This window comes from Leuciscus leuciscus (genome assembly GCF_965113295.1).
Source record: "Leuciscus leuciscus genome assembly, chromosome: 1".
Taxonomy (NCBI): Eukaryota; Metazoa; Chordata; class Actinopteri; order Cypriniformes; family Leuciscidae; genus Leuciscus; species Leuciscus leuciscus.
The window spans coordinates 68,054,756-68,080,173 of NC_138725.1; the positions used below are offsets into that span (position 1 = coordinate 68,054,756).

A 25,418-nucleotide genomic window follows, 5' to 3' on the forward strand; every position below is an offset into this window, starting at 1 on the left:
TTTATTAATTTTGGACGTGTAAATAATGCTTATGAATTCATCTTGCTTATTAGGCTGTTGTAAGCGACTTACCGTGGTGGAATCGCGCTGGGCAATGGTTTCTGCGATGGTCACACACACAGTGACGTGTTGCACAAAATTGCGCCAAAATATCAATCATAATTAAAAAGTACAGTCTTAATATTTTATATCCGTGCTAAACATTTTAAAGGGGTCAGCATAAATGTCCAAGTGAAGGAAACACGAGTATGTAGCCATTACATTTAAACACATATCACTTCCCAGAATGCATCCATCTCTTTGCCAAAGGATATGTCCATATAAAGTAATTTAAACATTTCTGCAGTAGGCTATATAATTAATTTATTACAACTTCATAATCAGTATTGAGATGAAAGTTCTATAAAACTAGGCTATTCTTTTTTTCTTTTTTTTTTGCGCAAAAAAAAAAGCAGCAAAGTAGGCTCACGATAAGCCATTGCAAATTGAAATACCATCGACAATTATAAAATATCCCACAATAAATTAAGGCATGTTTTAAGCCTACAGCAAATATGCAGTCCTGCAATTATGTCGTTTTAATGTAGTCCAAAATTATATAAAAAAGAGAGGAAAAATCGTTGATATTACCGATTTAGAAAAGTGTTTCAGCTAGCTACCCTCAACGTCGGCTTATGGACGTAAGGGGGAAATTACCACAATATGTGATCGAAAATTATAAAATATCCCACCTAAATTAAGGCATGTTTTAAGCATATAGAAAATATACCGTCCTGTAATTATGTAATTCTAATGTAGCCCAAAATTATATAAAAAAGAGAGGAAAAAAAGTTAGGGTTAGAAAAATAATCAAAGTTCAAAATTCAAAGATGAGGGATTTGCACTCAAATCTATCGGACGACCCTCTCCGTTGTTGTCAAGTGACGAATAGGGGGTACCCTCAACGTCGGCTTTGGACGTGAGGGGGAAATGACCAGACGGCATAGCCTATGTGACGAATAGGGGTGAGACGATGTTGCAAAGAAAGACGTGGTGCAGGCACGAAAAATACGTCCCATTGAAATACATTAGATTGGAAGTCGTGTTGTGTGGCACGAAAAAAAGAAGCAAATTCGTGCCCATAGACACGAATCAATAGATTCATGTTGAGTAACCTACCGAATATAAAGCAATAAAAACGAGGATTAAAATCTCCTGATTAAATGTTGAGTAATGTAGCTCTTAAAGTTTGCAAAATGAATAACAATTGAGAAAAAACAATACTGTGCTCTCGAAAGAAAAACGTGGTGCAGGCACGAAAAATACGTCCCATTGAAATACATTAGATTGAAAGTCGTGCAGAGTGACACGAAAAAATGGGGAAATCAATAGATTAAATTTCGTGACTATGTCACGAACTGCCGTGAGACTGGGTTGAAACATGAGTGAGGTAGAGCCAAAATGGAGACTTACATGTAAAACACGAGGATTGCTTGAAGCAAAATGCAATATTCATTTGTGACAGTTCAAAAATTAGAGTAATGTCTCGTGAATGTTATTGTGATGTGAAATACATGATATTCGGTTGAAAACCCTGTAAAAGGAGAATGTATCTCTGAAAAGCCTTGATTAAAATGTATAAAATCTCTATTGAAATATGTTAATGTTGTTAATGCATTGAAATGAACAGAGTCAATTAAATATTGTCGAAGACTGCAGCCAGTACTCCAGTTTTACAGCGTCTCGTTATTATTTTACAGTGCTGGCCAGTGTTGTACATTCAGCTTACTCTCTCAGGCTTCCGAGACTTGAGGAGGGTAACATTTACATACATACAGTAATATGATATTTTTTACACAGGAAAAAAGAACCTACAAGGTTGAATATCTTAATATATATTTTCTTAAATAATTCATTATAATACATTTAAAAAATGCATTTTTTGTTATTTATAGGCCTAGGCCTGAGGGATGAACAAGAAAAAGAGGAAAACATAAAGCAATAAGCCACTTTTGCTTGTGGATGAAAATGTTTGGATATAAAATAAAGAAATTAACAACATATTCAAGAGATGACAACTTTGGGATTTCGTAATAAAAATAAATAATATCGGTAAGGATAAAACGGTGGGTCACATTAGTAAATCAACCCTAAATGTATTCACAAAATAAATGGGCAGCAGTTTCTTCAAAAAGACCACAAAATGAGCAAGTTTAATCAATATTTCCAGCTGAAAGTTTTCGAACAGCTTCAGACAGTTCTTTCAGCTGAAGGCCAGAGTCAAGTTGTTTACTCTGTTCATCAGAAAGTTTCAACAAGTCTTTATGCAACTCCTCAATGCATCCGATATCACATTGTCCTTCTCCAAATAAGTCTTTATAAAACTCCAAAGCAATATTTCTCATTTCATTTGGATCTGAAATGACATTCCCATTTACATCTTTCAAGTGCAACAATTTTTTTTTCTCTTTCTTTCTTCTCTAGATTAAAAAAAGGAGGAGCTTGGTGCATCCATTTCTCTCAACAATGCAAAGCGAGCTCTAATTAAAGCCCCTTTTGCTTTCTCGTGAAATAAAGAGGCTAAAGCTTCTCTTTTTTTCAGCTTCCCAACTGTCACAACATCTCCAACAATTAACTCTCTTTCAGTCTGTTTTATCTATTTTTCTAGTTCAAAAACTGTTTTTTTATCCTACCATTTGTTATATAATTTTGACAAAATATTCTAATTTGTGCTTTTCCTATATCCCACCACTGAACTATATCATAATTACTTTTTTGTTTTTTTCACTCCATCCAAAACACATTAAACTTTTCACAAAAAAAGCATATCATGCAACAATTTCGCATTAAAATGCCAATATTAGCTATGACTTTGTGACTTTCTTACATTTATTTCAATTATACATAAATGATGATCAGAGAACCCATTTGGACAAATTGTAGATTTCAAAATTCTATTACTTTTACTCTTATTAACATAAAATCGGTCTAATCTGGCAGTACTAATATGATCATGAGAAACCTTTACCCACGTACTGTTTAACTGTAGGGTGTTGCGGTCTCCATCAACTAAATTAGAATTACTAATAACATCATGTAAAAATTTGGCAGAAGAGGGATGAGGTTCCTCTCCATTTCTATCTAAAGTAAAATGTTCTGTACAGTTCCAGTCACCCACTAAGACCAACCATACATTTTCATCACAATTTTGTTTTAAAAACTCATATAACTTTTTAAATATTTGTATCCTCTCTGCTCCAGTATTTGATGCGTAAATGTTAATAAAAACAGAAACAAAACCATTTGCTTGAACAGCCAAAATTCTTCCTCTTTCTATTTCATCAACAGACACATTGGTTATATTAATCGTATTTGGAAATAAAATAGCAACTCCTCCACTAACATTTGTACCATGACTCATATATAAATCACTTCTCCATCTCATTTCCCATTCCACTTCATTCTTCACATCACTATGTGTCTCTTGTACAAATATTGCATCCATATTCTTGTTTTATATATTCATTTAAACATGCTCTTTTCCTGTAATCTCTTCCCCCATTGATATTTATGGATCCTATTCTAAGGCTGTCCATGAAAAAAGAGGACAGAAAAAGAGAGGACAAGACAAAAAGGGACAGATAGTTCACCACTTGTGCTTCTTTCATAACTAAACTATAAAGAATTTTCAAGAACTTTTTCTTTTCTCAGGTTTGTTACCATTTTTTTCCAATCTGAATCTCTTTCTTCAACTTAATTCATAACCGGCAGTCTTTTGTATCTTGATCACTGAAGCCAAAAACTTTTTTCACATCAGGAAAAAATTCCTTTACTTCAGCTTTTCTTCCAAATTGTTTCACCAAGGAAATCGTTAATCTCTTTTACAGTATACAACTGATCCTCATCATAGTATGAGGGAATATCTGAGATTTCAGAAAGACAATCATCATCAGTCATGTCTTCAGTCACATCAGTGCTTTCAGAGAGCTGAGACAGAGGTATATTCTCAACAGTATCTATCCGAACTTTCAAGATGAGATTTTTTGGCATCACTTGTCCCTGCTTCTTCAAAATTCCTTTTTTTTCCTCCATCACAATTATAATTTTTTTCCTTTTTTTCCCCCTGAGTTCTTTTCACCCGATTCCTTCTGGCCTATATTTTCAGTAGATTAATTTTGTTCATGAGTATTCGATTCACTCTGTTCTTTGTCGGTTTCATTACCTGTCTCTGTTTCTTTATTTCTTTATTATTGTAATGCTCTACTGGGTGATTGCCCTGCACGCTTAATAAACAAATTACAGCTGGTCCAAAACGCAGCAGCTCGAGTTCTTACCAGAACCAGAAAGTATGACCATATTAGCCCAGTTCTGTCAACAATACACTGGCTCCCTATTAAACATCGTATACATTTTTTAATATTGCTGATTACTTACAAAGCACTAAATGGTTTAGCTCCGCAGTACTTGAGCGAGCTCTTAACGCATTATAGTCCTTCACGTCTATTGCGATCTCAAAATTTCGGCCAGTTGATAATACCTAGAATATCAAAATCAGCTGCTGGCGGTAGATCCTTTTCCTATTTAGCACCAAAACTTTGGAACAGTCTTCCTAACATTGTCCGGGAAGCAGACACACTCTGTCAGTTCAAAGCTGGACTAAAAACACATCTCTTTGACCTAGCATTCACATAATACATTATAGACTTCTATAATTCAATGTTAGGCTGCATAGATTAGATCAGCCGGAACCGGGAACACTTCCCATAAATCCTGATGTACTCGTTACATCATAAGGAGAATGGCATCTACGCTAATTTTAGTGTCTTTGTTTATCCCGAGGTTTTCCCGCAGCCTGCCGGATCCAGACCTGACGAGGACCTTTGCCTGGACCCGATGACAACGCAGCGATGAAGTGCCAACTAGTCTCTCCCTATGGAGGATCCCTTTACCACTCTTCAGATAAAGCGTTGTCGGGAAAATTTGTTTCGCGTACCTACCCCGAAGTGACAAAATCTACATTGTTAAAAGCACTATATAAATGAAGATGACTTGACTTGACTTTTATCCACATTCTCTACTAGGCCTACTTCACCATCGACCGCCTGTTCACTTTCATGTGTTTTGTTGATATCGTCTTCAACTTGTGTTTTCTGCGGGCATTCCATTTTTTTATGTCCGATATTACCACACTTGAAGCATTTCAAATGATTGGTGTTCGCATAGATCATGATTTGTCTTCATGTCTAACCCGAAACGAGATATCTAACGCCGGCGATTCTAAAACCATAAACAGCTGCCGCCTAAATGACAGCACATGTTTTAAGGCTTCCACCCCAGGTGGCCCCCCTATAAGATGTCTTGTGATTGGTTCATTTTACGACCAATCAGTTTTATAGACTCTACTGAAGTTTGCTTCAAAGAATTGCAGCGCCAGATAAACAACGGTCGTCGCAGACTTGGACTTTTACTTTATCAATCAAGAGTGGGAAGTCAAGACACCAAACAAAGAGCTGCCAGTCACCACCGAAACAGAAGTTTTAGTTCCAGCTGTTTTAGTTGAGGTCTGCCTTTTTCAACTGTTTTCCTCTATTTCTGCTACTGTTTTTACAGTGCTGCTGCCAACTCTCACGCATTCACCGTGAGACACGCAATTTTCATACTCTCTCACGCCACACAACCATTTTCTCACGCACAGAAAAATCGCAAAGCAAAGAGGACACGGAGACCGACACACTAGACAGAACAGGTTACTTATGATATACAAAAATCTCAGCTCTCAGATTCTGTCAATTTTATTACGAAATTCAAACAATAAATACCGTTTTGGCGCTTGTAAATGTTACGTGACAGATAGTAATAGCTAATAGTAAAAAAACTTGAATGAACACTGAAAGATACAGTACAACTTACCGAAATGTATATTCCTCATACATAATATAGAAAAATCTGTGTTTTTCATCAGCGTGAAGAGGTCAATAACATAGCAGAACAATTGTCACATTTACCTCAGGAAAGCCATTTAATGAACATAATATAGGCTATAGCACATAGTTGGCAAGAAAAAAAAATAGCTATAGAGAGTATTTAGCTAAATATGTGTTCTATATTACATATTTATTATATTTTTACTTATATCATTAAATAAAGTTGTTATTATAATAATAATAAAAAAACGCATTATATTTAATTTGAGTTATTTTTAACCTTAAATAATAGCCTACTACCAGCTGATAGGGCAGTATGTTTACAGCATTAGGTGAGTTGTTTTTTTCTTGAGGAAAAATAACGCCTATCTTGTATAGCCTACCTAATATTTATCCAAATGAGTCAATATTAAATCAAATCGCAATAACTGAATTGAATTGAAATAATAAAAAAGCGTAGCTTACCAGAAATTCCACCATGTAAACATTGTAACATGTTGTCACTAAACTTGTTAGTGACAATGTTAGTAAAATGTTTTTTGTATTACTTATTTTTTTGTCTATTTATTTATTATTATTTGAAAGAGATTGTGAATAAAACTACTGTATATTGTAATGGCCACACTACTTATTAAAAGAAAATAATTGACATCGTTTCTGCTTCTGGGATTTTAAAATTGCTCATTATTAAAAAAATATATATATTTTATAAACTTGTTAGTTTTATGAAAACACAAAAAATAATAAACACTGGCTCTCAAATTTAACTTAATGGATATATACAGGGATGACAAAAAACTAAATGAATCAAAATGTGCTTTATTACTACATTTGTTTACAAGTAACTTTATTCAAGTTAAAAAAAAAATTTAAAAAATCAATAGGATTTACGTAATATACTGTAGAATTTAGCTCTTTTTTTTTTTGGTCACTGGCGGCCACCCCGTTTGGAGGCAGTGCCCCAGCATGGCCCCCCCCCCCCCCACTGAAAATGCTCTAGACACGCCCCTGCCACAAGCACGTTCTCGACTGTCACACTAGCGTCAGGCATATACACCTGACTCCATGGCGGAGCGACACAGATGAGACCTCCATCTCAGCCCTCCGCCACGAGGAAAAACCTTTTACCTGGCGACTATTTTTCCTCAATTCTAAAAAATTCGAAATAAACCTATAATTCAACAACAGCAACAAAAAAATGAAAAAAGATAAAGAAAACAAGAATAGTAAAGAAAAACTATCCCCAGAAACGCTCCTCTCACCTGTGAGACGCTCACATTCCCCAAACTCCCAGCATGCACCGAGAGAGAGAGCTGTATTATTACATAAAAGGGCATTTCTCAAATGGGGTGTGGGCAGTTATATATAATTTGTAAATAAAGTTTATAAATATTAGAATATATATACATACACATTTACAAGTCATTACATGTTATCAATCCTTTCTGCCAAATATGTTTATGAAATTTGTTAAAAAATTTTTTCATTGTGTGTGTGTGTGTGTATATACACAAATGGAAGCGATCAAACATGCCGGTCCGTACCGACTGCTGTCAGGGCTCGTCGTTGGCCTGCAAAAATTTAAATACTGGCTACCAGTTTGTCAGCTATTTTGGACTTAAAACCTACATAGTAGGCAGCCTACATGTGGTCTAGGTAACCAGCTCACTATATTGTGAGAGTAGCCTATGAACTTCAGCCCATATGCTGTTTGTTTGCTTGTAGGTAGCCAGCCTACCATGTAAAATGTCCAGCATAGGCCTACTATGTGTCTAGTTTACTTGTGTGATTGCAGTGCTCATTGTGCAATGTGTCTAATATTGCATGTCAGTGAATCTGGATATTTAATCGGTATAGATCCGTTACCCATTTTTAAGGAGGGCATCCAGAGAGAGTCGTATCTTCATGTTTGAGTCCAGATTAGTATTTTCAGAGTTTTTTGTTGAATGTTATTAACTGACCCACATTAGCAGATCTGTTCTGGTGGTCTGGAGTTGTGCCAAGTACACCATTATAGTGATTTTATGAAAACCCTTTGCTTCTGACCCACAGCATGTGACCATGGAGGACTAATGGACTTAATTGGGCAACTAATTTATTGATCTGCATCTCAGTTGCTGTGTGTCAAAGGAAATATGACACTGTCCGGTATTTATCTTGATATTTGTGTCATTTTCCTGAAATTTCTTAAAGCGACACTATGTAACTTTTCAACCTTCATAATATATTTCCAAGATCCTTGTGATGGTACATCAACTTACAATAGGTTGAATGACACGTCTGCCATAGCCTGACAGGGTCTGTATCGCTTTTACTGGTACTATGTAACTTCGGGGTTCGGGTAGTAACCAGAGCACAAAAAGAACTACAAAATTCGACTGCTTTACGGCATACGTCACTTCCCCCACCACTTCGTCAAATTTGGACGTGAGAGGCCAACCAGCGTTTGTTTTCGGCTTTCGTGCGTATGTTTTTGTCATGGGGGTTGTTTACACCTGGCCACTTCATGCATTTTCTCAGATCGGATAGCTATCCGATCGTGAAAAGTCCAGGTTTAAATGCCCTCCGAAACGCATTTGAGACGGATTTGAATCCGATCCCTCAAACCACTTCAGGAGGAGATCTGAGACGCATTCCAGACGAAACTGGACAAGTGTAAATGCATATGGTTGTTGAAACCACATTTGTAAATTGTACTCCTCCCAAAAATGCAAAAAAAAAACCAAAAAAAAACGTGTGAGAGCATGTTATAGGCTATATGTTATATCCAGATATGACGACGCGCTGGAACACGCATCACCGCAGATGAGCAACTGCATCAAGCCAACGTGCAAACTATCGCAAATCAAAGTGAAAGTAAGTCGTAGACGCTTAACACACAATCTTCATCATTAAAAGTAAAGAAACGAAATGATCTTACCAGGGCTGTTACTGCTCTCTCTTATTGCGGTCTTTGATTTAGAAATTTTAGCTGATGATCTATAAAATGCAGCTCATATCTGTTGCTTTCGGTGACGTGCACTCCATTAAATCTGCGTATAGCGCGAGAATTGAAGATCGAATTTAAATCCGTTTTGCAAAAATACATTTATGTGACCAGGTGTAAATGGAATCGTTTTGATAAATCAGATAGCTATGCCTCACGAATTAGTTTGCCAGCTGAACTCAGGTGTTGTGAGGTGTATTTATCACGTAGTCCTGAGGGATATCAGACGACGCTGTTGACGTTGATTCCTGCGATTATCATGAGAACAGCTTTCAATATCTCACATAATTATCATAAATAAGCCTAACGTAGAGGTTGTAAATAGTGTAAACGAGCACAATTTGCAAACTATTATGATAAATTGCAATAATCATGTCTAATGACATCATAACGGCCAATGTCATGAAATAATGCGACGTACATTTAACTTAATTGATGTTATCTGGCATTTTGTAATGTTTACATTCCAATAAAAACAACACAAATTAAATTATACAGTAGGCCTAGACTATAGACTATTTACTTGTGATTTAGTTGCAATCATGTAAAAACATTATAATATAATATATTTACGACAGTGCAAGTATTCCACAACGACTCTAGGGGGTCGCTGTTTGACAAAAACACAATTTCTACATATATATATATATTCTTTTTTTCTTTTTTTTTTATCAATCTTCAAACAAGTAGATTCAAAATGTTAATGCAAGAACAAGAATGATCATTTTCACTTATATGCACCAATATAATAGTACAGAGTAATAAACATCATTATACTGTTCAAAAGTTTGGGGTCGGTAAGATTGTTTCAATGTTTTTGAAAGAAGTCTCATGTTCACTAAAGCTGCATTTATTTGATTAAAAACACAGTAAAATAGTAATATTGAAAAATATTATTACAATTTAAATGAACTTTTCTGTTTTAATATATTGTAAAATGTAATTTATTACTGTGATCAAAGTGCATTTTCGGCATCATTACTCCAGTCTTCTGTGTCACATGATCCTTCTTATATTTATTATAAATAGAAATATTTTGTAACACTATAAATGCCTTTACTGTCACTTTTGAATAATTGAATGCAGCCTTGCTGAATAAAACTATTAATTTCCTCTTTTTTTTTATCTTCCTGAATGGTAATGTATATTTTTATTAAAACATTCCAGTACAGTATATGATACTACATGCTTCAGCAAACATTTTTGGGTTGGTATGCGAGTGAATAATTGAATCAGAGTTTGAATCAGTTATTTTAAATGGACACTTTGAACTTATTCATGGAAATGAATTGGACTTGCCAACTTTAATGACATAAGTTTAAATGATAGACGCTATTACAACATCACGTGACAAGGAAGTATATCACAGTCTAATCAATGACACACTCTTTAGAAAACGTATCGGCCACATAAAAAGTGCATTGACATCATTGTGATATTCACGATTTTATATTTCCATGAACATTTGTGTGAATATATCATTGTGTCACTCATCCTGCTCTATTGCTCTCTGTAGGAATATCCCACTCTCACTACATTCTTTGCCGATAACCGATATATTGGTCGATAAATCTAAATCCGAATTTTTTTTGAGAGCCTGATCACAAAAACAAAAGTCTCACCATTAAAAGCCACGTCCAAAGCACACAATTATAATGTTCTCATTATCATTTTATGTAGCCTATATGAAAGACTTGCACTGCACGTTGCACTTAACTGTATTTTCCTTTTTTGAAGTGATTCAAATCATATTTCAAGCAATTGAAAACCATCACAACAGTGCACAGCTGAAGGAATATTTATCGGCTTTAATACATTGGCCAAATTTTCTTATTGGGCCGATATCGATAACTTTAAAAATGAACATATATCGGCCGATACGATATGGTGGCAGATGTATCGTGCATCCCTACATCAAATGAAAGACAATAGTTTTGGACCCCACTGAATTTCACTGTGCAGATAAAACTAGTTGTAAACATTCTTCTTTCAAAGAAATTCAGACGTTTTATGCTTTTCAACGTCAGCTGTAAACGGTCTAAGAGGAACTGTGAGAACCCATTACTGCTGGAGACGCTACGACAGCACATTCCCAGTCAGTCTGCTCTGAATGAGTCCGTGAGAGTCACTGTGAGTCATCAGCAAGATCTGTGCGCATGTGTTTATGTCAAGTCAAGTCAAGTTTATTTGTATAGCGCTTTTCACAATACAGATTGTATCAAAGCAGCTTCACAGTATTAAATAAAAATAATACAACAAGGTTTGTTTCAAGTGGAATTTATTGATTGATAAAATTTAATTAAATATCCCCAAAATATCCCCAACTGAGCAAGCCAAAGGCAACAGTGGCAAGGAACCAAAAAACTCCATCAGGTGACCTAATGGAGAAAAAAAAACCTTGGGAGAACCCAGGCTCAGTTGGGGGCCAGTTCTCCTCTGGCATTTATGAGCTAGAGGCCGGATTGTAGTTTGAACTGTAGGATTATATGAATGCCTGGCTGAAGAGATGCGACTTTAATCTAGTTTTAAACTGGGAGAGCGAGTCTGAGCAACGAACAGTATCAGGAAGACTATTCCAGAGTTTTGGAGCCAAATGTGAAAATGCTCTCCCTCCTTTGGTGGTTCTGGATATCCTAGGTATGACCAAAAGCCTTGAATTATGTGTGTGTTGGTCTCTCACCCTTCCTCGGTCTCATTAATGATGTCACAGATCTCCATGTTGAGTGTCCAGTCTTCATTCTGCAGGGAGCCATCTGTGGCTTTTTCTGTGAGAAACAAATCACACACGGATCAGCGGCCGACTCAAATACTGACGCAAACTCAATTATGAGTTCCAGACACAGGACCACGTCTAGAACTCAAATCCACAGGGTTTCCCTACGTAGTGTTCACTGCTCACTATTCCCTGAGCACGGGGTATCTGTTAGAGTTCACTTCACTTGACAAAATGTGTTCATACGGAACAACACCCTGCAGCAACATCAAACATAGAGATAATATACATCTATAAATATAGTATAAATATCATACTTTTTTGCATGTACTGTATAGATCAATGTGTATTAATATAAATATACATTTATTATACATTTCAAATTGAGTGATCTGAAAGGTCTGTTGCGATGTTTGAAATTAAAATAAATGCAATTGGTTATATTAGATATTACTTTCAAACATTTCAACATTTGTAATGAGACGTTTGTAAACTTTGTTTTTCGCCAAAATAAAAGCTCACAGGTTTATCTCTTGCATGTACAGAAATAGACTAAACTAATTATGAAAGTTTCATTTATTTTTCAGTGCATTTGTTTTACAATATATCAAGCGTAGCGTTAGTTCTGGCAGGTCACGTTAGTCAAGCTCGCATCAGCTGACTATCAGCTGATCCACATCTACCTATAGGAATACGACGCCTATCACCGTATACATATATAAGCTGCTTCAGTATTATCAGCAACTATCGCGTTTCTCAGGAGCTAATTACCCTCCTCCATCCCCAGCTCCTCCTCTCGTCAGTCAGGATTTGGCATTCTGATTCCCTTCGAATCAGAATAAATTCTCGAATTATGTCATACTTTAAAATCTTGAATTAATGATATCTGCAATACATTCATGTTGGTTCTGTTCTGTTTACCCCAAGGGGGGTTATTGCTGCTCTCCCTGCTCTTATCCATGCTAGGCTGCATGGATGCGCAGGGAGTTCTCGCCCAGAACGGAACCATACCGCCAATCCAAATTGTATGCTTATTGTCAATCATATATGACGATAGTGGTCCTGACAGAAATGGCTATATTACTGTCATAGGAATAATATTAGTAGTAGTAGTAGTCATAGTAGTATGTAGAGTAATGTAGACTGAGACACTATATCACAACTAAAAAGATGTCTGAGTCCCATTTAAATTTCAGGTACAAGTCAATGCACTGACTTTTTCTTTGTTCAAGTTGCACACTGAATATGGGCTGGAGCTCTTAATTTTGAACTTTGCGCCAGATTTAGGAATTTTACTTTAAAATGTACAAAATTTTCTTACACTCCTCCTTGAACTGCCCCCTTATCTTGGTGGAGGGGTTTGAGTACCCGAATGATCCTAGGAGCTAAGTTGTCCGGGGGCCTATATGCCCCTGTAGGGTCTCCCAAGGCAAACAGGTCCAAAAAGCAAAAAGCGGTTCAGAAGCCCATGAGACACAATCTAGAGAAGATAAGGAAACGTTTTTTTTAGTACAATTCACACCCCGCGGTAATTCAAGAGAAAAAAATTCCAAATGCTCCACGTGAAACTGTGGTCTTCCGACCTTTTACTATCGTGTCAATTGACTTTGATTAATATGCGCGAGGGAGACAGCGCTCGACGTGTTGTTTGAAGACGTGAGAGTGCGCGCGCGCGGCCGGGGCTCTCTCTCTCTCTCTGCTCGTTAAGCGCCCTGGCTGTCAGGCGCAGCACTCATTCTATTCTACATCACTTACCGATCAAATAAGGCTTTAGCGGGACAAAAATTTGCTTTGGTGGCCGCCCAAAAAAATTAAACGCAGGAAAACTCCTGACAAGGCTCGTAAACGTTGGCAGCGCTGTTTCTTACCTTGCTCTACATTGACTTTACTAGTTCCAGCTTCACCGTCACCACCTTTTTTTAAATATTTGTTTAGAAAATCTCCCAGGCCTCCATTTTATCTAGGTTCTTGGCCACTATTTCAAGGACAATTAGGAAGAATACAAATAAAAAAGCTTTTATGTAACTCAAATATTACATATTTTTTCCACAAATAGGCCAATTTTTATTTATTTTTTTTATCCATAATTTAATGAGGGCCCAGTTCAACAGACCCGTCCCCCCCCGTCGGCGGGCGTGGCTAACAGTGATGACTGTTTACGCTCCTGTAAGATGCTAGCAGCTACACACATTTCAAGCATTTTTAACACGAACAATGGACGAACATGGTCCATTAACAGTTATTAAAACATATTTCATTGAAGAACAGGCTACTATAAGCCGCTAACTCACCAATGCACTAGCCAACGGGAGTGCTGTACGGATTCCCCAACAAGAACTTCATCTTGATGACAACAACAATCCTCCGATGGTGAGAGGCTGACCCAGTAAGCGCGCATAAGCCCCGCCCAGAGAGCTGTCTGATTGGTTTAAACAAGCGGAACCTTTAATTTATTGATCGAGGAAGCTGTCAATCATGGGCAAAGTCTTAACACGGCAGTTAATTTACAAAATACTCTTAATGAGCAAAAACGTATGGAAACTACGTTATAAAAACATGAATTTATGGACATGTTTGCTTTTCGAAATTTAGTTTAGAAATAGCGGAGGCATTTTAGTATTAATACTAAAAATTGAACAAATTTCCTTCGATTTTCCATTTCATGAAGAATCTTAAAAATTAAATACTCGAAGAATATCACTAACGTTATATGGCTGAGTATTATTACTAAAATGTATTTTAATTTCATTAGAGCGCCTCAAAGCTCCTGAAAACTCCGGAAGTTGATGACGTCATGGCGGTAGTCTGTGGTTGCTGAGCAACAGTGTTTGCGTCCATCATTCCAGTACTTCAGCGATATATTTCCAGGTAACGTTAAGTCTGTTGTCAAATGAATGAGCTTTTAGTAATAACATTTGAAATAGGTGACTGATACAGTGTTTTGACTGCTTTTATAGTGACAGGTCTGCAAAATAAGATTGCAATTGCACTAGATAATATTAATATTAGATAATATTGCACTGCTAATCACCGTTACTGCAGGTAATAAACGGGTCCAGTCATCATGTTGTGCCTATTGTTTTATGTACTTAATTTTACTTTTTTCTGTTTTTATTATGTTTACTGTGTGCTGCTACCTTGGCCAGGGCTCACTTGTAAATTAGATATCTTATCTCAATGTGATTTTCTTCCCTGGTTAAATAAAGGTATAATAAAATAAAATCAGAAGCGTTGGAAAATGAGCAGAGAACAGGATAAACCCAAAGTAATCGATGAGGCGATGCTACAACAAGCAATTGTTGAACAGGGAGGACCAGCTGGACAAATAGCCTTAGCCCACCCAGAGGAGGTGTCTCAGCTGCGGTTGGACTTCAGAAGTAAGAACCGTAATTAAATTCATTTTAATGTAAAATTAAACTTTTTTTTTATTTTTTTATTTTTTATTCTGGGTGAATCTCATGAAAACTTTCCTGGGACATATTTCACCCCCAAAATCAAGAGAAAAATAAGAATATATTTTGAATTATTGAAAAAGTGAAACCCACTTTATTTATTTAGACATTATTTTCATGACAAGTAAAATACATCCACCCTCTCACACAGATAATGTTTTTTAATCAGTGTTAAAGGGACAGTTCACGCAAAAAATAAAAATTCTGTCATCATTTACTCACCCTCATGTCGTTTCAAACCCAAAAGAGTTTTGTTCATGTTCGAAACACAAATGAAGATCTTTTTGATGAAATCTGAGCAATTTCTGTCCCTCCATTGACAGTCTACGCAACTAGGCCTACCACTTTGACACTTTAAAAAGTTCATAAAGATATTGTAAAACTAATCCATATGAATTGAGCGGTTTAGTCCAATACATTTTCTGAAAAGACACGATCGCATTATATGATGAACAAATTTAATTTAGGCTTTCATTCACATATAAACATTTATTAACTCGCACATCAGTTGTGGTAAACTGAAGCTCAAGCTTGTTCGCTCAAGCGAGGTTCATTCTTGTGTTACGCAGCATGTTTGAGCTTCTGATAGAACCAATGAGGTTCATTCTCTTGCTCTGTGAACTTTTTGAAACATTAAAGTGATAGTTGCGTAGCTGTCAATGTAGGGACAGAAATCTCTCAGATTTCATCAAAAAGGTCTTCATTTGTGTTTCGAACATGAACGGTTTGGAACGACATGAAGGTGAGTAATTAATGACAGGATTTTTATTTGATTTCATTCATTTTCATTATCATGATTGGTATAATTTCAATAACAGTTCATTGTATAAAAAATAGCATGTATTTATTTATTTATTGAAAAATATAATTAATATAATATTTATGTTTTTTGTAGACATCCTAAAGATTCCCCACCAGTGGCATTTCCCCTCTCTAACACATCTTCAGCTGTGTAATAATGTTATTGAGAGGATTGAAGGGTTAGAAAACCTCACTAATCTGATCTGGCTGGGTGAGTACAGACTGTCCGACTGATATCAAAAACATATCCGGAGTATCTCCAAATACTAACCCAGAATTCTTATATTCCTTAGATTTGTCATTCAATAATATTGAAGTGATTAAAGGACTGGACTCTCTTGTGAAACTTCAGGACTTGAGTTTGTTCAACAACCGGATTTCTGTCATTGAAAATCTGGATGCGCTGCAGAACCTGAACATCCTCTCTATTGGAAACAATAGCATTGCTCAACTGGATAATGTAAGCCAACAATATTTTAGAGGATACATTTTTAGAAAATGTGGAATCCCAAAAGGATGAAAATGAGTCTGACTCCAAAATATGCAGCCATCCACTAATTAATTTCCAATATTCCAATTCATGAGTGTCACTCAAACATAAAGCTGAAGGAAATCATATCTGACCCTGCAGGTGGTGTACCTCAAAAAGTTTGAGAATTTACGCACTCTCAACGTTGCGGGAAATCCCATCTGTGATGAAGAGGACTTTAAGATATTTGTGGCGACAAAACTTCCAGACCTGGTCTATCTGGACTACAGACTGCTGGATGAACAAACGGTTAGTGAGACATTAATAAGTCATTTCTCATATATCCGCGGCTGCATATAATTGCAGTTGCTTGGTTTTTCAGCTGACCACTTGTGAAAGAGACGTGCACTAGCACACTTTTAAAAAGAGGACCTATTATGGAAATATTATACTTTAGAATAAAATATTTAAGTGCAAACTGAATGTAATGTTTTCTGACACTTAATTGCAATTTAAATTTAAAATGTAAATCTATGATAAATGAAATTAGCTGAACTTTTCTGATTTATTGCCCAATTTCACAGACAAGGTTTAAGCTAGTCCCAGACTAAAATGCATGTTTGAGCTTTTTTAACTGAAAGCAACTTGCACTGATATATCTTAAAATATGTCGGTGACATTGTTTTGTCTCAAGATGCACACCAGTAATGTTTTTTTGTTTTGTTTTATAAGGAACGTCTAAGGCCTAATCCTGGCTTAATCTAAACCCTGTCTGTGAAACCAGGCATAGATCTTTATGCAATTTCATAATTACTTCTATTTTATTTTAAATATGGTTCAGGTTTACTGCCGAATAAACTGCCGAGCATTAACACTCATTAAAATAAAGTTTTGGGTTTTTGCAGCGAGAACCTGTAAGTGATCAGCTCTTAAAATAACCATTATTTTTTCTTATAGTATAAAGAACATTTTAAAATCTAAAAAACCTTTTTCCACTATAAAGAACCTTTTGTGGAATGGAAAGGTTGCGTGGATGTTAAAGTTTCATCATGGAATGATCGATGCCAAATTTGCCAAGAAAGAACCTTTATTTTTAAGAGTGTAAATTAAATATACTTTAATGTAATTTCTATTGAAAAACGAATTTAAATATATTTGTAATTACAAACTTAATGATGAAGTTGGAATTTAGTACATTTAAAATATATTAACCCTCTATGGTACGGTGTTGCCTCCAGGCAACATAGTCTATTTTAGCTTTTTTTAATAAAAACATAATAAAATGTAATTGTTCAATGCTCTCTAAGGGGAGGGGAACTCAAATACTAACCAAAGAAAATGCAAAAGAGTGGTCACATGACCCACAGGGGTCCATTTTGTTCCCTCTTTCAACACACGTGCACATGTCACATGGCTCCATATTTTCTCCACTGAAAAGGGCATTTTTCACAAATTTCTGTCCAAATAATCAGCCACAAAAAATCAGAGTCACCTTCATTGGTAAGTAAAGAAGTATTTTCAAAAAACTTTACATTATATATCAACAAATTTATAATGATATATAAATATATATAAATTTATAATATTGAATAACACACTACAGTTTAAATTATAATCAAGTACTTTACATGAGCTTTAAAACGTTAGTCAATACATCAAAATAAGCGTACTTATTTAAAGCATGACCAATAAAATGTTTTAAAATGAACTTCAAAGTTTTCATTTTACATTATTGCAAAGTGCACTTTTTAAAAGTTGACTTAAGAAACATTCATGAAAGTGAACTCTCATTAAGTGCATTCATGTTATATTATCTGCAAGTAGAGTTTTGTAAAATATATGAGATTCGAATTACACATACAAGTGCACATTCAATACATTTAAACATGCTTCTTTTTCACAAGTGAGGGATTGCTAACATTTGTCCTAATGTTCTGTTCATAATTCATATTTTTTGTTTCTACATATAAAGCGTAAAACTGCCGCTGCAAAGATTCAAGAATTGCAATACAATGAGCTCCAGAAGCAGAAGGCAATTGAGGCTCAGAAGATCACCGAGGAGGAGCTTCAACTACACAAGGTAACCAACATCACCATGCCATCCATCTCATTCAAGTACAATGTAACAATATTAGCTCAAAGGGGAAATATTAATACTAACTCATAATTATCATTTGGGTCAGTTAATTGGATTAACTTGAGGTAGCTAAATGAATATTACAATCAATTAATCAGTTCCAACGAACTCTTGATTATTCATCTATTCTAAGAAAAGCGTATCTTTCATGGCCACCAAAAGATAATTATTCCTTAGCATGTACAGCGCTTAGAGCATGTAACAAGATCGTGAGAGCGTGAAAGCATGGCAGGCGGTGCTCACGGATGTCTTCAGGATCACTAGAAACTCACAGCTAGGTGTGTTTGATCAGGGTTGGAGCTAAACTGGGCAGGACCGAGTTTGAGGAACCCTGATGTACACAATCATTTTGATCTTCAAAGTAACAGTTTATAGAGACCAAACATGGTATGCGTGAGGTTACATTGACTGTTGGTTCTATAATAAAATACATAGTCTCAAAGAGATAATAGTATCAACAGATAATATTATTAGTGTAAGACACAACACAAGACAGTGAATCATTCACAAAATGTTCTGGAATGCATGTTAATTTCATGTTAATCAGTTCATCGATAAATGAATGCAGGAGAGTCTGTTCTAATATCTGTAGGTTTTGTAGCAGGGCCCTGTTCACATTGCTAAGAGTCATAAAACCAACTTATCTGATCGTGGTCATGGTAACTAAGACCGTCTTGCCCTATTTGGGGGATGGGACCACAGATCCCAGAGTGTAGTTTAAAGATTTTTTGGTACATATACCAAATAATTGTGTCTGATTTGTCTCAGTCGTTACAACAAGAACACTGATCTTAAATGCTCGAGGTTTAATAAGTCAGATTTACGCTGCATTGTATTAAAATCTTCTTTCTACTGGACATACAAATTTAATATATACTCTTCTTGACAGTAGTGAATAAATATTGCTTCCTTCTTTCACAGGACGCATTCGTGGCGTACTTAAATGGACCTCAGCTTTTCAACAGCATGTTTGCTGAGGATCCTCATGCAGAGAAACTGGCTCGCCTCCCCGGAATTGACACACTGCTGGAGCCATATCCTTTTTATGAATGGCAAAATATACAAATCAAACCACAAATGAAAGCAATACTTTATAATACACTCTTAAACATAGGGTTCTTTTTTGGCATTCATGGAGCTTTTCTTTAGATCAGATTTTTTCCTGAAAGGTTCTTTGGGGAATGAAAAATGGTTCTTCTACAGCAGGGATGGGCAACTTCGGTCCTGGAGGGCCACTGTCCTACAGAGTTTAGCTCCAACCCTGAAAAAAAAATCACCTGCCTGTAATTTTCTAGTAATCCTGAGGACCTTGATTAGCTTGTTCAGGTTTGTTTGATTAGGGTTGAAGCTAAACTCAGTGGCCCTCCAGGACCGAAGTTGCCCATCCCTGTTCTACAGCATCACTGCAAAAAAAAAAAAAAAAACTATTATGCTTTTTTTACATTGTCAACTCCATTAGTGTGTAATATCGAGCATGAAAAACGTCTGCAAAGTTACAAAGCACAAAGTCATTCCAAAGGGAGTTATTCTTGAGTTAGTCTTGAGTTTTCGCCCAGGAACAAACACGTCACAATATTTCCCGCTCAAGACATACGCAATATAAAGGGGCGGGGCCTAGTTGAGTTAGTTAGTAGTGCGTTGAAACTCATGGTTATGGTAAGGGGCGGCACATTTCCCAAACGCGCTCGAAGCAGTTGACCAATCACGACACATTGATTCAGCTGACCAATCAGAGCACATTGTGCTTTTTAGAAGTTAGGAGTTCATTGAGACAGGAACTAAACAGGGGTGCATTTCTGAAAAGCATAATTAGCAGTGTTGGGTAAGTCACTCTAAAAAAAGTAATTCATTATTAGATCCTAATTACGTCTTCAACGGTGTAATTAGATTACTGTACTTATTACTGTCTCTCTAAAAAGTATTGGATTACTTATTACTTTATAAATCCCATCAACTTTAACCAGTTGACCAATACAAGGATAGACAAGAAACTTTTCTTTTAATTATGTCAAATAAACATTATAGAATTGCATACATTATTCTTGAACTGACAAAGTGTGTAAAGAGAGAGGGTTACATTAAAAAAAAAAAACATACATTTTAACATAAAATTTTGATGTTAAATCCACTATTGTTTTATATAGAATTGTTGTACAGCCTATACAGTGTTGAATGCAATTACTTCAGAAGTAATTGTAATTGAATTACAAAGAAATTAAGAGTAATCCCTTACTTTACTTTTTCAAGGGAAAAGTTGACATTAAATTACAGTTCTTAATGAATTACGCCCAACTATGTTCGCAAGTTCCGTCGTTATCAGCATAGTTCAATGAGTCTGTGTTTCCCAAAACTATAGTTCCAACAAACATTCGCTAACAGCATCGCAAACTTGTGTGGTCGGATCGACAGCTCTCGACCTGTGGTTAGAAGCAGAGTTTTTTGTTAAAATATAATGTGGACTTATCCTTATCTGGAGCAAAATAAGCAAACTGACATTCAGTACAATCTCTTATCTTTTATTTCGAATAAACACAAATGTAATTTACGTCTTTTAGTTTGTCAAAGCGTCGTTTTTGAAGAGTGAGAAGGAGCCTATGATTAAATCTGGAAATAAAGCAAAATAACTGAGAAAAATCAGTCCTCAGATGCCATGTCCGTAATTTATAGAACAAATCTAGCATTGATTCGGTCTCAAACGGATTCATTAAAAGTATTTATTACTTCACCATGTGCGTGACATCATTAAAAACGTGGTTGAACGACAAATTTGCGACAGTACAGTTTCAGGGAAACTGTTGTGACGATCTAGTTGATTTCTTTAACAATGCATCGTACTCTGGTAGTTAATCAGCGAGTTATGTCGTTGTTCGGGAAACACATCCCAGTGTGTTGCTGACAGATGCGGAAGAGAGGTGCTGAAACAATGTCAAATGTGTTTACATTTTTTTTTTTTTTTTTAACATTCAAGCATGAAAACCTATTCTAGTAGAGCCCAAAAGCAACAAGAAGACTGTAAAATGGCCTCTTTAAGAGTGCAGATGAGGGAACAGCTGTTAAAAAGGACTCAAAATAATCAATTTACCTTGACAGTCCATTTACATATAAGAGCGAAATGAAAGCTCTATGTGTGCAGATATTTGATGCGGGTTTGGCTCAGCATGCTAAGAGAATGGCTGAGATGAAATCCTTTTGTACCTGTTCCTATGAGGCAGAGACTGACAATCAGCGGGAAGCAGCGGAAATGACAGCTGACTTTGAAAACTCCAGGAGACAGGTTGGTTTCTTCTCCCTCAGTCACACGAGACAACCTGTTTCTCACCAGTTAAACACATCAAAACGCTCACAAATTAAAATTCTGTTCTATTGCAGAAGATTGAGGACATGCAACAGATCACAGACGCCAATCTTCTTGAAGCTTACATCACTTCCTGCCATGAACAGGCTGGCCGGTTATCTAACAACCTCGTGACTCTTGAACTGTATCTGGTGAACGTACTGGAGGTCAGAATAAAAATACCTATAGTGTTAATGTAATATTAATATGGAGCATATCACCTAAACGAGTTTCACAAATGTTTTTTTGTTTTTTTAAAGGACATCTTCCAAGTCTATGAGTGGAACGTCTTAGAGAGGGTTGGAGGGTTCATTAAATATGTGAAAGAATTATATCCTTTTTCCAACAAAGCAAAACAAAAATACTTTTATTTTATGGGTAAGGCTTCTTTAACTCTGACACACATTCGCACGGTGTCGAGACCTGGAGAACCGGTACCATAAACAACAGCTTGTGATTGCCTTGGCAACACTGGAGAAGGTGGTCAAAAGCGAGCTAGAGGAGAACATACCAGATGATCTGGCAACGGTCAGTGGAAAAATGTCTTCATGATCACTTAATTTGTGTATAATTATGAATAATTAAGAAGTCAAAAGCCATCGTAACTACATGCCAGACACTTATTTTTAGTATTGACTGATCCTTCGTCCTCATTTCCTATGCTGCCCTGTAGCTCTTGGTAGATAAAGATACAGTGACCGATGCAGTCAGTGCTTCTCACTACACCCACCTGCAGAAGATTGATGACAGGGAGGATGAGCTACTGGCACGGATCAACAGCTGGAAGAGCAGTCTGCTGAAATCGGTACTTGATTATGAACACTTCCTGTGAACTCCTTAACAATATTATATTATATTATATTATATCACGTTGTGTCCTACCATGCAGCTTTCCAGGATCAGAACTACCTTTTGTTATTAAATAAAATATAAATCCTTTTGGTTTGTGTTAATAGATACGCAAAGATGAGGTGGAGAGGAATCGCAAGCGCATCTCAGAGATCCAAAACTACATCGCATCATCTGAGGACACTATGGCGAATTGGAGACAGGAAATAGGAGACTGAAGAGGATGATCTCAGGTGGGTAGATCTCAGGTGGGTAGATCTCAGGTGGGTAGATCTCAGGTGGGTAGATCTCAGGTGGGTAGATCTCAGGTGGGTAGATCTCAGGTGGGTAGATCTCAGGTGGGTAGATCTCAGGTGGGTAGATCTCAGGTGGGTAGATCTCAGGTGGGTAGATCTCAGGTGGGTAGATCTCAGGTGGGTAGATCTCAGGTGGGTAGATCTCAGGTGGGTAGATCTCAGGTGGGTAGATCTCAGGTGGGTAGATCTCAGGTGGGTAGATCTCAGGTGGGTAGATCTCAGGTGGGTAGATCTCAGGTGGGTAGATCTCAGGTGGGTAGATCTCAGGTGGGTAGATCAGGTAAGTCCTTAGAGTCTTGTGCGTCTATTTTGAGACAAGACCAGACAGTAGACTGAAGGTGCAGTGGGTTTATAAAGGGAGTGGGTGATGAGATGATGATGAGGTGCAGGTGTGGTGAATCAGTATTGCAGGCAGAGTGAACGAATGGGCGGAGTGTGCAGATCTGATGGAACCCTGACACCAGGAGCAGGAGGCATATGAGGCTCAGAAGATCAACAATGAGGTGCTTCAACTACACAAGGTGACCAACATCACCATGCCATCCATCTCATTCAAGTACAAGAACACTGATCTTAAATGCTCGAGGTTCAATAAGTCAGATTTACACTACAGTGTTTAAAATGCTGCACTGTATTAAAATCTTCTTTCTACTGGACATACAAACTTTATACTCTTCTTGACAGTAGTGAATAAATATTGCTTCCTTCTTTCACAGGACGCATTCGTGGAGTTCTTAAATGGACCTCAACTTTTTGACAGCATGTTTGCTGAGGATCCTGATGCAGAGATCAAAGTATCCTTTATCCAAAAAAAAAAAAAAAAAAAAAAAAAGGGGTTTTCTTTTAAGGGTAAGGCTTTTTTAACTCTGACACCTGTCGAGACCTGGAGAACCGGTACCATGAACAACAGCTTGTGATTGCCTTGGCAACACTGGAGAAGGTGGTTAAAAGCGAGCTAGAGGAGGAAATACCAGATGATCTGGCAACGGTCAGTGGAAAACTGTCTTCATGATCACTTAATTTGTGTATAATTATGAATAATTAAGAAGTCAAAAGCCATCGGAACTACATGCCAGACACTTAGTTTTAGTATTGACTGATCCTTCGTCCTCATTTCCTATGCTGCCCTGTAGCTCTTGGTAGATAAAGACACAGTGACCGATGCAGTCAGTGCTTCTCACGACACCCACCTGCAGAAGATTGATGACAGGGAGGATGAGCTACTGGCACGGGTCAACAGCTGGATGAGCGCTCTGCTGAAATCGGTACTTATATGAACACACCTCCTGTGAACTCCTTAACAATATTATTAAATGATATTATATCACATTGTAGCCTACCATGCAGCTGTCCAGGATCAGAACGACCTTTTGTTATTAAATAAAATATAAATCCTTTTTGTTTGTGTTAATAGACATCTCAGAGATCCAAAACTACATTCGTTTTGTAAAGGAGGACATGGCATCATCTGAGGACACCGCCTTTAGTAAGCGCTGCCTCTACGTATTTTAAAATATGCTTTTATTTTCTTTTTATATATATATATATGAAGGTAAAATAGTAGCAAAACTCGAGAGCACGTAGATGTGAATTTGAAAACTTGTACAATAAATATTCGTACTTGTACATGAACATTTACACTCACAGCTCCAATGTGAAAACCTGTAAAATAAAAATCTGAAGTTGAATGTTGAAATTTGCACTCGCATACAATAGTCACAAACCTGTATTCTGAATCTGAAGCTGCAGACAAGTAGACACAAATGTGTAAAATGCCATTCACAAATATACAACGACAGACACAAACTTGTAATATATATTTTGCGTTTAATCTTACGTTCACATTCGCAGTACTACCTCAAATAGGCACTTGCAACTTCTCAAATCTGTCACTGCAATTTCAAATTTCGCGCCTTGACTTTTGCTACTCTTTTCGCGATATATCAGGTGCAAAACTAACTTGTGCACTTGAAACTCAGAGGCGGCGAGAGAGAAAGGGGGGCGGGAGTGGGGGGTTCAAAGGAGCCGTTTTATTGGTTGGCAGCTAGCCAATGAAATGGGACTTCGATGATGTCACGAAACCCGCGTGCACTGAAACACTAACATGGCTTAATGCATTAGACTGATATTAAAAGAAATAAACGATATTATCAAACTCAGGAAACACCATACAAATAAAGCATACAGTAAAGCAATTGAGCACAGAATATGAACGCAACGCGTTTAATTGTACGTTTTCCTCCCATAGAAAACCAAGAAAACGCTTAATGAGGCTTAATGGACCAACAGTTATAAAAAAAAAAAAAAAAAAACACATAATTCGTTACATTATTAATAAAACACAGGCAAGTTTATTTGCACTGAACACACATTTGCTTTCTTTCGTCATATTCTGTGCTCATCTGCTTTTCTGTAGTATGCATTATAAGCATTGCGTTTACTGAGTTTGATAATATCGTTTATTTCTTTTAATATCAG

At 36.6% G+C, this 25,418-nt stretch overlaps 2 protein-coding genes and 1 long non-coding RNA gene across 3 annotated transcripts; 2 read left to right on the forward strand and 1 right to left on the reverse strand.

Moving 5' to 3' along the window:
* Nucleotides 1-8,090: 8,090 nt before the first annotated feature.
* Nucleotides 8,091-9,471, reverse strand: LOC309494341. The gene is made up of 2 exons (XR_014204290.1): nucleotides 8,283-9,471; nucleotides 8,091-8,203 (listed from the first exon to the last, which is right to left on the reverse strand). It is a non-coding gene; the product is annotated as an uncharacterized lncRNA (long non-coding RNA).
* Nucleotides 9,472-14,421: 4,950 nt separating this feature from the next.
* Nucleotides 14,422-19,610, forward strand: LOC309499127 (dynein regulatory complex subunit 3-like; the record flags this gene model as incomplete). Its single annotated transcript, XM_082170173.1, has 7 exons — nucleotides 14,422-14,470; nucleotides 14,809-14,979; nucleotides 15,950-16,066; nucleotides 16,149-16,315; nucleotides 16,487-16,633; nucleotides 18,297-18,404; nucleotides 19,383-19,610. Exons 2-7 carry the CDS (start codon nucleotides 14,841-14,843, stop codon nucleotides 19,608-19,610), a joined length of 906 nt encoding a protein of 301 aa, XP_082026299.1. The 5' UTR covers nucleotides 14,422-14,470; nucleotides 14,809-14,840.
* A 1,954-nt stretch (nucleotides 19,611-21,564) lies between these two features.
* On the forward strand, nucleotides 21,565-22,627 carry LOC309499170 (dynein regulatory complex subunit 3-like; the record flags this gene model as incomplete). The annotated part of the gene is made up of 5 exons (XM_082170315.1): nucleotides 21,565-21,735; nucleotides 21,831-21,962; nucleotides 22,056-22,173; nucleotides 22,217-22,323; nucleotides 22,469-22,627. The coding sequence occupies exons 1-5, from the start codon at nucleotides 21,574-21,576 to the stop codon at nucleotides 22,625-22,627; spliced, it is 678 nt and encodes a 225-aa protein (XP_082026441.1). The 5' UTR covers nucleotides 21,565-21,573.
* Nucleotides 22,628-25,418: the final 2,791 nt, after the last annotated feature.